The sequence below is a fragment of the Thamnophis elegans genome, chromosome 10, assembly GCF_009769535.1.
Source record: "Thamnophis elegans isolate rThaEle1 chromosome 10, rThaEle1.pri, whole genome shotgun sequence".
Lineage (NCBI taxonomy): Eukaryota > Metazoa > Chordata > Lepidosauria > Squamata > Colubridae > Thamnophis > Thamnophis elegans.
In genome coordinates, this window is record NC_045550.1 from 32,535,787 (window position 1) to 32,551,580 (window position 15,794).

The 15,794-nt window shown below is 36.8% G+C and overlaps 3 protein-coding genes across 7 annotated transcripts in view; 1 reads left to right on the forward strand and 2 right to left on the reverse strand.

Annotated features, from left to right (window-relative positions):
• PAK2 (p21 (RAC1) activated kinase 2) overlaps positions 1-401 on the reverse strand; it is a 43,016-nt gene extending 42,615 nt beyond the window's left edge. The window contains 1 exon segment of the mRNA XM_032225116.1: positions 159-401. The gene's annotated coding sequence lies outside the window, so the exon portion shown is untranslated.
• A 3,632-nt stretch (positions 402-4,033) lies between these two features.
• Positions 4,034-13,033, reverse strand: PIGX (phosphatidylinositol glycan anchor biosynthesis class X). 5 transcript variants are annotated; one of them, XM_032225421.1, is made up of 7 exons: positions 12,954-13,033; positions 9,939-10,042; positions 9,141-9,198; positions 8,358-8,499; positions 5,115-5,328; positions 4,831-4,931; positions 4,034-4,225 (listed from the first exon to the last, which is right to left on the reverse strand). In XM_032225421.1, the coding sequence occupies exons 1-7, from the start codon at positions 12,989-12,991 to the stop codon at positions 4,076-4,078; spliced, it is 807 nt and encodes a 268-aa protein (XP_032081312.1). In that variant the 5' UTR covers positions 12,992-13,033; the 3' UTR covers positions 4,034-4,075. The 5 variants fall into 5 exon arrangements, with proteins under 5 accessions (XP_032081312.1, XP_032081313.1, XP_032081315.1 ...); XM_032225422.1 differs by lacking the exon at positions 12,954-13,033 and adding an exon at positions 11,926-12,298; XM_032225424.1 differs by lacking the exon at positions 12,954-13,033 and adding an exon at positions 12,070-12,124.
• A 570-nt stretch (positions 13,034-13,603) lies between these two features.
• On the forward strand, positions 13,604-15,533 carry CEP19 (centrosomal protein 19). Its single transcript, XM_032225426.1, has 2 exons — positions 13,604-13,777; positions 14,913-15,533. The coding sequence occupies exons 1-2, from the start codon at positions 13,648-13,650 to the stop codon at positions 15,272-15,274; spliced, it is 492 nt and encodes a 163-aa protein (XP_032081317.1). The 5' UTR covers positions 13,604-13,647; the 3' UTR covers positions 15,275-15,533.
• The last annotated feature ends 261 nt before the right edge of the window (positions 15,534-15,794 follow it).

A 15,794-nucleotide genomic window follows, 5' to 3' on the forward strand; every position in this document is an offset into this window, starting at 1 on the left:
TCAAGGGAAAAGCAGCCCCTTCCCCCTTCGGCGGGCCCACAACCCCACTTCCTCCCGGGCGCGCGTAGAGGGAGAGACTCCGCCAAACCCTTCAGCCCCCGGGCCTGAATATTGCTTAGTGTGTATTTGTGTGGTGTGGGTTTTTTCCCCCCTCCTACCCGAAGAGGAAGCTGCGATCCCCCTGCCCTTCCTGCGTTCCAGCCAGGTCTCCGCTCCTCCAGGAAGAACCCGCAGCCACCACGCCGCTCAGAGCCACCGGACAGGAGCCAAGCTTCTCGCTACCGGCCTGACCGCTTGGGGCAGGGCGCGGCCTCCTACAATGGCGGGGAGGGCCCACCGGGCGGCCAAGGGAGTGAGCGGAATCGCCGCGCGTGGTCACAGCCCGGGAAAGGAAGAGGCGGAGCCGGGCAGGCGGCTTCGGGCGCTGAGCTCGGCGCCACAGACAGACAGAAGGAAGGAGGCGGGGGGAGGCGCGATGCAGGCACAGTTACTGAGACTTAGCGGTCCTATTGTTGCATGGAGGGACAGCGGTGGTATTGCATTTCCCACAAGGTATCTGTAAAGACTCTATTGGCGTGAAGGCAAATTATTGGGTAAGCTGCACAAATGCACAGGGAACGTCGAGATCATGGGATCAAGAATGCAAAGATTCTTTTATTCTTTGTGTTTGTCTACAGTTTGTATTTATTATTTATTTATTTATTAATGGGATTTATATGCCGCCCAATCCCGAAGGACTTGTATGTAGTTTTAAATTCTGAAAATCCTTGTTTGCCCCCTGTCGTTTTGATTTAAGCTTTATTATAGGTTATAAAAATATTTTTGTGTTTAATTATTGCTCAAGTAAAACGAGTGATTTGTATGTGTGCGTTTTGTATGTGCATTTTTGTATTATTGGTATGCATTTGTTTCTACAATGTTTTTCGTTCCAGAACCAGCCAAGTTGTAATAAATGTAAAATGTAAAAAATAGATATTTAAAAATATCAATATAAAAACAAATTGCATTTTACAAAACATAACGTTAAGAAGTAATCTAAAAGACATTGCCGTATTATCCAATTTTCCAAAACGTATGCTTATTTTTTAAAATAATTTGGAAATCTCAATTTAATTTTATAAAACGTAGTATTGCTACTGAAATGTGGCATCTCAAACAAACTATTACAAGCTCAGTAGTTATTTTTCTCAGCTAAATTATGATTTTTTTCCCTCCTGCACTGGAATTATTCTAGAAGGCTTCTGACTGAAAATCACCTAATTCTTTGTAAACTTCATTTTCTACAAAGTTGCCAATATCCTGATTTAACCCAAAATTTGATTAGAATAATAAGCATCAGGTTTAGCAGTGAGGTTGTCACTGACAATAAATAACTAGAAAATATTGCTTTGAAATGAATATAGGTACTCCTCAACTTATGGCCACAATTGAGCCCAACATTGCTGTTGTTAAGCAAGTCAGTTAAGTGAGTTTTATCCCATTTCATGATCTTTTTGCCATGGCTATTAAGGGAATCACTGCAGTTAAGTGAATCATGTCAGAAAATGAATCTGGCTTCCCCCATTGACTTTGCTTGTTGGAAGCTGACGGAAAGTTACAAATGGTGATCACGCAGTGCAGCTGTTATAAATACATGCCTGTTGCCAAGCCACCCCCCCCAATTCTGACCATGTGACTATTGCAATGGTTCTAAGTCATAAGTCACTTTTCAATACTGTTGTAACTTTGAACAATCACTAAATAAAACGTAAGTTGAGGACTACCTGTATAAATCTAACTTCTAAAAGTACACTAACTTATCACTATTAGCAGGTATGTAATTGAAATGAATACTAAAGCACAGATCAAAACCTGAAAATGAATCATCAAATGAAAAGAGAAATAACCAGCAGACCAAGCCAAAACAAGGAAAATGTTTAGTGAAACATTTTTTGTTTCACTAGACAAAAATGTTAAAAAAACCAGTCACCTAAAATCTTATCCTCAGTGTAAATTTTTATTTGACTGACCATAAAAATAACTTATGTCCATCCCCAATGCTGTACATAATGCAAATGTTTTTGAAATTAAACATTAAAACATTGCTAACCATTATAAGGGTCTTTCTGCCTCTTCCTGCTTTAGAGTTTAAACCAAGTAGCACCTGCCATCATGCTATTTCCTTTTGCACTACATAGAAGAGTTTTGCAGTGATTAATGAACAGTTCTTGTGTCAGTATAAAACAAATATAAGAAAAAACGGCCTTAAAACGTTCTTTTCAAGAATGGTTCATTAGATTTTGCTGATTTATAAAAACATAAAAAACTGAAACTGAATTCTCTATGAAACTGAGGTTGTTCATATATGCCTTTCCCTAATTATTGTGCAAGTCAACTCTAAAAAAGAAGCATAAGAACTTACAATATTGATATACTGACAGAGTTCCTGTGAACACAGCCTAAATGTACAGAAGAATTATTTGTAATTGTATATTTACAATTAGAGGAAGATTCATTTTCCAGTAAGTGCAAATAGTTATATTCATTTCCAGTAAATTTCACCCAATAAAATTCTAAAAGATTTTGTATTCAAGGATACTATAAACAGATTTATAGCTGATATTTCATGAAATACCTCAACTTCTTATAAGTAGTTAATTCAGTGACAAAAAACACTCCAAGCAAATACAGAGCATTGTTCAAATAGATCTTGAAGTAGTGCAGTAGCTGTAGCTTTGCCTCAGTTATCACATAGCATGTTGTAGAAAGAACAAAAGACCCAATGTTCTAGCAATTTGTTATCCAGTGATGAAAGATACCACATGACAAGGTTTTTTTTAAAGTAATGTTTTAGAGGGGACTCATTTGTGACAGATCTAGTTACATGTGAAAAGCAATTAAATTACATGAATTTAGATTGAAAACTGAAGTATTTGCAACAACATTTGAAGACATATGTTCTTCTGCATAAAAATTTATAAATATTCAATATTTTCTATAACAATGGCACATGACAGAAAAATTGAGAACATTTTAAATTGCTCATTTTTTCCAGCAATTCAAAGCTAATGGTTTATATTTAGCATTTTTTCAATGCTTGGAAAAGATATTCCTGTCTATAAACACAGACATTACAACTATGGAAGTATTTCCTGTAACACTGTATGGAAGAAAAAAAACCTGGACTTTTAAGAAGCAGGATAAAAAGACTGAATGTGGTGTTGAACAAAATTCTTCAAAAATCACTTACTTGACTTACAACTACAATTGAACCCCAGATTTCTGTTGCTAAGTGAGACATGTTAAGTGAGTAAATCCAATTTATGACCGACTTTGCCACAGTTGTTAAGACTACCTATACAGCCAAGGAAACAAATGAATACCGATAGATCTGTGATGGCAAACCTGTAGCATGTGTGCCAGAGGTAGCACGCAGAGCCCTCTCTGTGGGTACACACACCATCGCCAACTGCACTTCCAGATTCCATTGCATGCATGCATGCCAGTCAGCTCTTCTGTGCGCATAAGCGTGCTCCCAGCCACTCTCTTCCGGGTTCTGTTGCATGCCAGCAAACTAGTCTTCAGCATGCCCGCAATGGAACCCGGAAGTGCAGCTAGCATGTGCAAAGACCAGCTGGCCGGCACGCATGTACATGACGCAACCCAGAAGAGAGCAGCTAGCTGCACGCGTATGCATACTCGACCAGCCAGCTGGTGTGCATGCATGCAACGGAACCCAGAATGCACACGGGCCCAGCTGCTCTCTCCCAGGTTTCGGCATGCATGCTAACGTATGCTCCTGTTTCAGCACCCCATGCCAAAGATTAGCCACCACTGCAATAGATCATAGAACAAATCAGCCAGGCTCAATTATAATTTGGTCATATTAATTGAAGCCAGACTTTGCCCATAAAGTTGAGAAAAGTGAAAGCAAAGAGAAAACTTGATTACAGTAGTGATGAATGAGATGTTGAGAGACCCAAAAGGCCACGTATCAATCCCAGCTTTTGGTACATGATCAAGCTTGCTCTTTTCTTATCTATAATTTGGACAGTTTGACAGCGTTTTCATGATTTCAATAATAACTTGTTTAATATCACATTGAGCAATAAATGGGCCCATATCTGCATAAAGCTGAAAGGATAAAACTGGAACATAGTCCTGTGGTAATAAGTGTTATTGCACAAACCAAGGCAAGGTGATGTTTGAGTCCAACTGGTACCTGCAGTTCCAATTCTTTACTTAGCTATAAAAAAAGAATTGCAAATTAGAAGACCAATAAGATAAAATAACTTTTGTTCAAAATATATAACACATACTATCACATTTATTGTGAAGTGTACTTGAATACTCACATATGTTTAACTTAAATATTTTAATATAACAATCCTTTTACACTTTCCATTTTCACCAATTCCTTGCAATAATTTCTTTTATGGTATAAATTTGTATTAAATTATTCAGATATGGTTGCCATTGAGCGTTATTCCTAAATATGAATGGCTGAAGCATTACAAATTCTGGTACACAGCAGTAGAATAATTTAAAAGTCTGACTGGGTGGAAATATTTATCTTTTTATTTTGAACTCAAGAGTTATATTTAATACTTTAAATATGTTTCATATTTACCACTGTTCACTAGCACTGATAATGTTATCTTTTCAATTAGTGAAATATCCACTGGGTTAATAGAATTTAATCATTTTAGCAAAATTTAGATTTATAAGCAACTTTTTTTAATTGGCTAGAATTAGGTATGGAACAGCATTAGAAGAAGATAAACATTTCAAAATAGTCATAGAAGTATAAATTTAAAGAAAAACCAAAGCATAGAAGAAATATGAATGTACCATTTTATATTTCATGCTCTTCCAATAGCATACATCTTGATTATTCTGGGGACATGGAGCTTCTATTTCAGTTTCTTTCAGACAGTTCACTGAAAAAAAAGCTAAGAAAAGGGGGGAGGAGATAGTTTAAATGTAGCACTCAGAGAACAATTATTCTTAGACTATAAGCATTACTTTATGAAGGTCTCTCCCTAATGCTTCCTTTAGTATGTAACAGTTTCCCCCCAGGTTTTTTTGAGTCAACACTGCAACTTTTACAATCCTTTTCAGTAATAATCACGTACATTTTTGGCAATGAATCATTATTTCTGGATTCTGCAAAACAACAGGGATTTTTCCATTACTTTCTGAGGGTCGGTAATACCGGCAGTGCAGTGGTAATAATGCTTTAAAACAGGTAGTGCACTTGGGATCAGGTCTCATGTAAACAAGGACAGAAGAATCAGTTGCTAAATACTCAGGAACTTCCAAATCTACTTCATCTGCAATCACCAATGCCTATGGAAAAACAAAAGGTGTATAATGAAAATGACATAATTTTTAATAATAATATCTAATTTATATTAGAATCCTATTTAGGAAATGGTACCATCTTACTGAAAACTCTCAAAGTTAACCCTATTATTCCTATACAAGTAGTCTTCAAATTATGATCCACTACTGAGCCCAAAATTTCCACTGCTAAGCAAGGCAGTTTTTTAGGACCTTTTTTGCCACAGTTAAGTGAATCAATCCAATTGTTAAGTGAATCATGCAATCATTAAGCAAGTCTGGCTTTCCCCATTCACTTTGGCTGCTGGAAGGTACCTGATAGATGGAAGGTAGATGATGATCACATGTAGTCATAAATAGAAGAATTGCCAAGTGCCCAAATTCTGATCAACTGAGTATGGCGATGTTGCTGTGTGAAAAATGGTCATAAGACACTTGTTTCAGTGCCTTTGTAACTTTGAACAGACTTTGCTGATCAGAAGATTGCAAAATGTAATCACATGACTCCAGGACCTCAGCAACTGTCATAAATATGAGTCAGTTGCCAAGGTCTGAATTTTGATCATGTGATCATGGAGATTCTGCTACAGTCATGTGAAAAACAGTCATAAGTCTCTTTTTCAGTGCCATTGTAACTTGAACAGTCACTAAAAGAACTGTTGTAAGTCAAGGACTATCTACTGAATATTTGTGATGGGTTTTTGTTATAAGCAATAAAATCAGTAAAATTGATACAAGGATTGCATCCAATTGCTGAATTACTGCAAATCCTTATAGTAACGGTAGCTGGCATGGACTTGATTTTAAATTCCAACTCCAAGTCATTATTAAAATGACAAAGTATAACTTTGAAAGTACTTTCACAGTCTTTAGGCATAGAAAATGAAGGGGATATTTGAGAATCACTACTGCCCGATGCTTTAATCCCAGTTCCAATAATACCAGACAGGAATTACTACTATTAAGATATGAGTACTATACCACTTTTTAAATGGTTTTTTTTCTTTTCAAAAGAGTCAGAATATAGATCTTTCAGACATTAATTGCATGCATTTCTGATTTCAGTTTTTGGTCAATTCTGTTTCCCCTTAAAAACCATACTCTAAATGCTTAAATTAGCTGTGCTGTGTAAAATGTAATACATATGGAAGCCATTCCCTTATAAATTTGGTCAAGCGTCTGTTATGAATACTGGTATATGCTGTTAATTTTGCCATTACTGCCTATTCTCTGAGGTTAAATTCCCAGCCTTATACCATTGGTAATATATCTCTTTTCTAGTATTTTTGTTAAGTTTATCCTTGCAGCATGAATGTGTATCTCAGTAAATTGTAACCACCAATCCCCCCCCCCCTTTTTTTTAGTATCTTGGAATTATGTTTACTCGTAGTTAAAAAGGGGGGGGGGGAGGTGTTAATTCAAGTTTGATTTCTAAAATTTCCTGAATAGTACTATGTATTTATTTCTAGTGTTTTGAGGTTCTGTACATGTCTATCGTGTATGGTAAAATGTTCCTTGTCTCATAGCATTTCCAGTATTAATTATAATATAATTTGTTTATCTTGGCAATTAATGAAGTTTTATGCAATTTATAAAACACTTCACACCAGTTTTCTTTTAAATTATAATAAGAGGTAATTTTACATATTTGTTCTATAGTTCTTCCCATTGTTGCATTGTGATTGTTTCTTTGAAATTTTGCATCTGTTTTATAATTCAAATTTTTATTTGTTCTGTCATATTATGTAACTATTTCTTTGATGCCTTCAACTCAATTATTGGCTGCCTGGACTAGTCCCTGCAGTTTTCTTGGCAAAATTTTTCAAAAGTGGTTTGCCATTGTCTCCTTCCTAAGATGAAAGTGACTGGCCCAAAGTCCCACAGCTGGGGTCATGCCTAAGGCTGTTTTTCTCCTAAGGTTGTACTTTTATCAAGTTCCATTTTATACCTGTCCTTTTCAGTTTTTCTCCTTTTTTGTATCCCAGTAATTGTGTAACATGGTTACCTATGAAGCTCATTAGCTAAATCAGCAACTTCCTATACAGTATTAATGTTCTGTTTGAGGATTTAATCCATTCTATTAGCCATTAGAGTTTGCCCTCTAATAAAGTTTGAAGTTTGAAAGAGATAGCATCTTTGTTTTGAGTCTTGTTAAAGTTTGAATTTTATTCTTAAGTTCTTTCCATTCATATAAATTGACAGTTTGCCATTTTTATAAAGTTTTTTCTGGGATCAGAATTGGCATCATTTGAAACGTAGTTTATGTTGGATAATGCATTAATCTTAATTGATGCATTTTATCCTAACCAAAACAGTTTTTACATCTTTTAAGATCTCTTAATTTCTTTAATTTGATTTATTTCTTGTCTGTTGCCTTTCTTAGATAATTTTTGTTCTCTCTCTTTTTTTATGAAATTAACAAAATACCGGTTGTGGAACCTGTATAGTTGGTCCAGAGAGTGAAAAAGACCTTTAAAATTCTTTTTCTTACTAAAAATAACTTTAAAGGAAATTCATTTTCTTTAGTTAATTTTTCATCAGTGATATACATAGTGCTAATTGTACATCTATACATTATTTGCCCACTTGACATTACATTTTTGTATCACTTATTTTGTTTTGCTTGCTTTTTTCTTTTTTAAAAATGATTAAAAGTAATTTTAAAATGCCCATTTAACTATATTGTTTTTTACTTGGAAGTTTACTTTCAGTATATTTTTAGATTTATAATTAAATTCTTCCTAATCTGATGTTTTTCTGATAAAGTATCCTATGTGCTACATTGTTGATCAATATGATGGATATAGGAGCCACAAAATAAAATAAAATATTTTTATGCATTAAAAAAAAGAACGTAGAAAGTAAGTGCTGAAAATTTATTTAATTTTTTCTCAAAACTTCATAAAAAGTATAAAAAATAACATTTTGTTCTGCCTTTCAACATTTCCAGAAATATTACATATTGTTATTTATTGGTAATTCTTTTGTGCTGTATCCAATGCAAAATTGATCTTGAAATCACCCAAAAATCATACCTCAGTGATATTATGTTGTTGTAAAGATTTCAATTCATAGGGATCAACATATAATCCTCTTGGAAGATGTACTCTAATTGCCAGCCTGCAACTTTCAAGGCCTTCATCAGCTACACCAAAATGTACCCTAATTAAGAGATCTCTACCATAAAGAAGAAAACAAAGAAAAGGGATGTTATTAGACTTGCAGAGAATACAAAGCATCTCCAAACATACCAGTTATATATCTCTGTGTAAAGAAGTTTGAAATATTGTAAATCTGAATTGTAAATTTAATCAGCAGGTGGTTTTTTTTCCTATTTTTCTATTTATTTTTTTAATGTAAGAAGCCTCAAGTCACCTTTGGCTAGATGGGTGGCATATAAATTTGATAATTTAGAGATAACACTAAGTCTCACTGTAATTTATTGAACTCATTTCTTCATAATAATGCTTAAGCAATACTTATTGTCTAAACTCGCATCACAAAATTTAATGTAAATGACTGGACCTAAAACGGAGATTGTTGCAGCCTAAAAAATTTTACATTGCTTTACAGTAACTACTACATAAAATGTAATGGTATTCGTAGCGTTAAAATATTAAAGATTAATTCAAAGAAACTGTTCCCAATCATGTAAAAGCTGCTTGAATTGCCAAGTAAATTGTGTGCCCCATCTAAAAAAATTGAATAAAAATGTATTTCCTTATCAGATATAATTAGAAAAATGAAAGGTGATGGATTCAAACCTTATTGAAACACTGTTAAAAGATACTGATCAATATTTAATTATCATAACTCACCTGTGAAAGCCATCTTTCAAAAACTGTTGCATGATCTCAGGACATGTGTTCAATGCATCTATTAAAACCAGAAGCGAAAACCAGAAAAGTCTTTACTGTTTTCAACAATAGATGATCATTTGTAAACAGCATAATACAGAATTGTAACACTTTCAAAATTCTTATGTCCTTAATCTAGAACATAAATGAAATTATTGATATTGTGATAATATAAAAATACTTCTTTAATGAAGTCATGACAGACAACAGTCCTTTAACTTAGTGGTTGCAAACTGTTTTAGTCTAGCCTACTGTAGAATGCAAAAATATATTGTCTCCAAATTTCCAGCAGCCCTAATTTCCAATATAAATTAGACGTTTTCTGGCTTCATTGCCACATGCTTCCCACAAGAAGAAAAGCTTTGTTCTTCCTTTTGATATTGTAGAAGGCCCTCAAGACCTAGTTTGCTAGCAAGCCTGGGACTGCCACAAAACTGGACACATACCCTGTTTCCCCGAAAATAGGACCTCCCCGCATAAAAAGCCCAATCGGGCTTCTGAGTGAATGTGCTCAAATAAGCTCTCCCCCCCCCCAAAAAATAAGCCCTTCCCAAGCCCTTGCAACACAGCAGCAGCCATGAGGTGACACGCTCGCCGCCTCCTGTACCTCAAAAATAATAAGACCTGCCCGAAAATAAGACCAAGCACTTATTTCAGGAATCAAAAGAAAATAAGACCCTGTCTTATTTTCAGAGAAACACAGTACTTAGAGGTCCCCATATTGTTGTGGTAGCTATTCTTATTCAAATTGTAACTTACATAAAAATTCAGGCATTATACATAGACTAAACAATTTCACAAAGGAGAGAATATTCCAATTAAAAGAACACATTTTTCTTCTACTGGTACATTTCAAATTAAACCTGCAAGACAAAAGAAATCACATTATAACAAATGTACAGAAAATTTTTATAGCACAGATTATTTTGTTGCATAACTATACAAATGACAATAAAAATTACTTCCGTGTAAGGTAAGTTTTTTAACTCTATAGCTCTTCTTGTCCACTAGCGTTATAAAACTTCAAAAATGTCCAGTACAGACACTCTTTGGTGATAGGATTTTAAAGTTATAAACTGCTTGTGTGCATCTCATCATACATACATTTATGGCATCTCACACTGTGTATGAAATCATTTCTTATGTATAAATACATCACAATCATGTGCTCTTTATTTGTATATATGCAGTAAAAGAAATGCTTTTGAATTTGGAGACTTTGACTCATATCTCAAAAATCTGGTATAATTCTAATGTTTGAGCAGTATAAAATGCATTGAAATCAAAAGTTTCTTTATAGAAAATTAACCTATTCTGCTAAGGACATTTTTATCAATAAAATAGATTTGTCATAAAAGTTGGTTGTGTCTAATCAACATTGATTGTATTTGAAAAATCAAATGTGTGGGTAATACCAGAGCAAAAGGCAATGATAACTCATTTATAGAGTCATCATGTGTGAGTTGAGTGGTTATATAAATCTGCTTAATAAATATTGCTGCCAAAACAACATAAATATGTCCATATTACCAGAAGGCAAACTCAACTCAACGTGAGCTTTTACTAGTACATATTTTCCGAAGAAAGAATGGCTATACATTCTTCCATATATTATTTTCCCAAGTATTTATATGCACATCAAATAATCACTCTGAAACTATACTGTTATTGCTCAGCAGAAAAGTTCCTACTTGAGAATCCAAAAAGCTGCAGTTATAAAAATAAGGACATTTATTAATACTGAGGGAACTCTTTGTAAGAAAAACTGAGTTCATGTGATATGAAGCACAAACCAGGCAACTATCTTTCATTTATTGGGTTTTAGCTAGATGTGCATCTCAACAGCTCCTCCTATTTTTCCTATGACAATAATTGTTATAGAAGAAAATATTCGTAGCTCAGAGTTGAACTGTAGTGTCCTTGGTGCTCTCTGAGCTCGGTTGTTTGCTTGCAGATGTTTTATTACCCAAGCAGATAACATCAGTGCTAGTCAGTGTGAAGTTGCTCCTTTTGTATGTAATAGCTTGTCCTGACAGTGTTGTTGGGGGTGTGGTTTTCTCCTTGCTGGTTTCTTGATTAGGATATTGTTTGCTGCTTGAATGTTTATCTGGCACTGATTTCTGCTTATCTGGGTACTGGCAGGGATGTGTCTATTGATGGCCAATTTGTCTGAAAGCCAAGCTTCCAGAAATACCCTAACATTTTTGGATTTGGCTTGGCCTAAGATGCTCACAATTTCCCAGTGGCTGAGTCTGAGATTAAGAAATTTTCATGTGTCTTTTGACATAGAAATAATCCAATTTACACACCATTCAAAAGAAGCAACACAGAAGGAAACAAAAAAGATCAGAACATATCCACCAAACAGGGCAGGGCAAGCGACTTTATAAAGAAGGAACAAACTCCACACTGACAAGCGTTGATGTTATGTATTTGGACACTGAAGTATCTGCAAGCAAGCCACCAAATTTCACAATAACTGGTCGGACTGGCCAAAAGTCACTTAGTTTCTATGGCACAGAGTCCACTAGAATGTGGTCTTCCTGTGCAACACTATACCAGGCACGCTGCTGTGTGAACCTATCAAATGCGAACTTTATACCTCAGTAAGCGATCTAAGTCAATTGTTAATCCATGACATTAACCAGGGGAAAGTCTGAAATGCGACTAAACCTACAGTGAATAATTGGCACAAGTAGTCAGTATCAAAATAGGCACCTAATTTATTAGTCAATTCCCGACTAACCTGCCGTGTCTAAGATCAGCCTGTGCTCTCTAGTCCCTCCGACAAGTGAGGGAAGAGGCAGTGGAGGGAAAGCACTTTACCTACCGCTTCCTTTTCAACAAAAGAATAACGCAACCTCGACATTACTGACCAACCCTCCCTTACTTCTTACAGGCGCTCTCCCTTCCGTTTACAACCAAGTCCCCTCCTTAGGACTGTCCCACCTCCGCCAGACTGAAAAACATACCGCAGATAAAATAATTTCTGCTGTAATGTTTGTCTCCCGCTCCTCAGCTAATCCCCCCGGAGAACTGAAAAAGGCAAAAGCGGCTTATAAAGAGGAATCCAGGTGGCGTCACAAATCTTTGCAAGTTTCCCTTCATTAATACAGGCCAATTCTTAGACAGCAATGCCGAGGACCACATGCGATAGCTACGCCCTGCTGCATTTAAAGTGATGAGCGGAGAAAATTGCTCTAACTCTAAGCGACGGGAGAGAAAAGGAAGAGCGATTTGCGGTGGGATGAGATAACCGATGCATCTTTTAAGGGCTAGCAGATTTTGCTACTTTGAATTAATCCAGCTGTTGAATGCAATACAAATTACAGTTATGTCAATCTATATATATATATACACACACAGCTGGATAGCGCTATTAAGACCAACCCAAAGGGCACAAACTGCGAATGATATACAAGCTTTTTGAACATTACAGAATCTCTTCTGTGTCTGAGGAGATTTGGAGTTTAAAAACTACGCGCTTTCACACCATTTAGGTCAGAAGTCTTCAAACTTGGCAACTTTAAGACTTGTGGACTTCAACTCCCAGAATTCTCCAGCCAGCTCTGCTTGCTGGAGAATTCTGGGAGTTGAAGTGCACAAGTCTTAAAATTGCCAAGTTTGGGGACCCCTGATTTAGGTGATCCGCATTAAAGTACCCGGAAACCACTATCACTTGGGCTCCTAAAAGGTTAGCGACTCGAGTCTCAAAGTCGGACTCCTCCGCCCAAACGCGTAACATGAAAATGAACGCTGTGCGCCTCCAAGCACCTGCAAACGAATTCCTGCCGCGACCAAATGGTCGCCATTTGCTCCTCCCAGCGGCGATTCTTGATGCGGGGGCGGAGGAGGAGGCGCTCCAGTCTCGGCGTCTCTTTACGGGGAGCCCCGCATCCCTAAACGGTTTCAAGAGAGCAGAGCGAGAGATTTCAATCCGCAGGAGCGGCTATAGCGGAAGACAGGCTGAGCCACGACAGGATCGGCGAGTCTACCAAGTCAAGAGTGGAAAGCGCTGCTTTCATCCGCCTTGAACAACGCCTTCTTTCGAGTAGGCAACCGCCCTGCGTCCTGCGGGGATCTGGCTGGCCTGGCGGCAACCTCTCCTCGCTGCGAGGCATCCTACCCTACTCTCTCCTTTCTCGCGCCCCTGGGCTCGTCCTTCTTCGTCACTACGGAAAAGAACGGGCCGGACTTTTAATTAATAACCTGACCATACGGCAGAAAAATGGCAACTTCGAGGAGTGCTGGATGAAACACACACACCCCGCGGGAAGCCGTCTGCTTGCCGGCTTCACCCCTTTAACTGCCCGACGAACGACGCTACGCGGAACGCATCCAGTAAACCGCCAAAAATCGCGCGGTGTTCCTTTTAAATGCAGCGCTGCCCTATCCCGAGTATAGTTTTCTCCGAAGAAAACTAAATGGCTGGGATCTGTCCCTGCTGAGCTTTACAGCAGAAGCTGGGATGTCTTATGTTGCCAAAAAGTGTGGCATCCGGTTACAGCCTCCATCTATCGTTTTGATCTATGAAGATCAGCTTAAGAAAAATCTGCGCCAGCGCATCATGCCTCTCAGGAATTTTACCAAATTCTCAGGTACAATAGGATATATTTCAAATTTATCACTGGTATTTTCTCATGCACGTAGAGTGTTCAGTGCCCATTTTTTCTGCATTTGTTTAGGAATGGAATTGTTTCATTGACTCCATACTTCGCTCACTTCATTTTATAAATTTGATTTTATTATCTATATTTATAAGAGACAGGTATATTGAGACAATATGAATGTACATAGTATGACCCTGTTTCTAAAAGAAATTGTTAGTTGCGAAGTCGTGTTCAACCCATCGTGACCCCACGGACAACATTCCTCCAGGCCTTTCTGTCTTCTACCATCCTCTGGAGTCCATTTAAGCTCACACCACTGCTTCAGTGATTCTATCCAGCCACCTCATTCTCTGTCACCACATTCTTCTTTTCCCCTCAATAGTTCCCAGCATTAGACTCTTCGCCAGTGAGTCCTTCCTTCTCATTAGGTGGTCAAAGTATTTAAGTTTTATCTTCAGGATCTGGCCTAAAGAGCAGTCAGGATTGATCTCCTCTAGGACTGACCAATTTGATTGCCTTGCAGTCCAAGGGACTCTCAGGAGTCTTCTCCAGCATCATAGTTCAAAGACCTCAATTCTTTGGCACTCGGCCTTTCTTATGGTCCACAGCCATACATTGCAACTGGGAAAACCATAGCCTTGACTATACGCATTTTTGTTGGTGAGGAAATTAGTTGTTTAAATTTGTAGAGCATTGGGACTGACCTAGCTTATTCTCAATACATTTGGGGCATTAATTGTAAAGGTTTGGAAACCATTTAGAAAGGTGCTTCATGAAACAACTGTCTGAATTTGTTGCTCAAGGTTTTGCCATGTCATATCATTTCAAAGCTGCAGGACTGTTGCTGTAACAACTTCCCATAGGCTTGTTCCCAATTTTGACATCTTTGCTTTACAAAACATTGGGTATATACAAAATATTGAAATAATTCCAGAATTCCGCCAAATTTATGTTGTATCAATGTAGATTTTAAGCTATGGGCATGTGTTATATCTTATAAACACAAACGGTAGTGAGACAGAAATAAGTTTCATATTTGTTTTATTTAAAACCTTTCTAATGCACATTTCCAAAATTTCTTTTTTAAAAAAAATTATAATCATTATTTTGGCCTTTCATACAGATTGCAGCAGAGCGGCAGAGCAGCTAAAGAATAATCCTCGGCACAAAACGTATTTAGAAGGGGTATCCTTGGAGCAGCTAAAAAAGTTGCACAATTTGTTGAGATGCCACCTGCAAGGACAAACTCTGAGCCAGAGTTTGAAACAAGTTGAGCAGAATGAAACAGTTGATCCAGAAGAGGACCTAAATAAACTGAACGATGAAGAGCTAGCCCAAAAGAAAAGAATTATGGATGAATTGTTTGAAAAGAACAGAAAACGAAAAGAGGACCCAGATTTTATTTACAATGTAGAGGTGGAATTTCCACAAGAGAAGGAGCTTGAAGCTTGTGAGTGGGATACAGAAACAGAGGATGAATTTTAATGCCAAACTAAGCTTATGGAGATTTTCAGGGCCTATTTATTAATTATATATACTTTCTGTTTTAGTAACAATATTTGACTAAAGTTATCAATGAACGGTAGCATTGTCTAATGTCAAAATGATTGACATGTTTTCTTTGCTTGTCGTTTAAAAATATTCTGAAATATTTATATTAAAATTATATGCAAAAATGTGTGTATAGACCATGAATGTGTTGAGTAGAAAAATTGTATTGGTTCTTGTGTTGGTATGGGAAATATCCATTAAGTAAGTACTGACTTAAATACATTTTATCCAGACAGAGTTGCCAGAACAGCAGCTGCCATTTTGTCCATTGCACAAGCACAAAATGGTACCTACTATATTTGTGCATTGGCATAGTGCATGATACAACACAATATTTCTGAAATGGAACCTTGTTTAACCAAGAAACTAAGCAAAATTGCTGAAAATAAAAGGTGCTGCGTCACTAGAGAACCAACTACATGAAAGCATATCTGCAAGCATTCATATTCAAAAT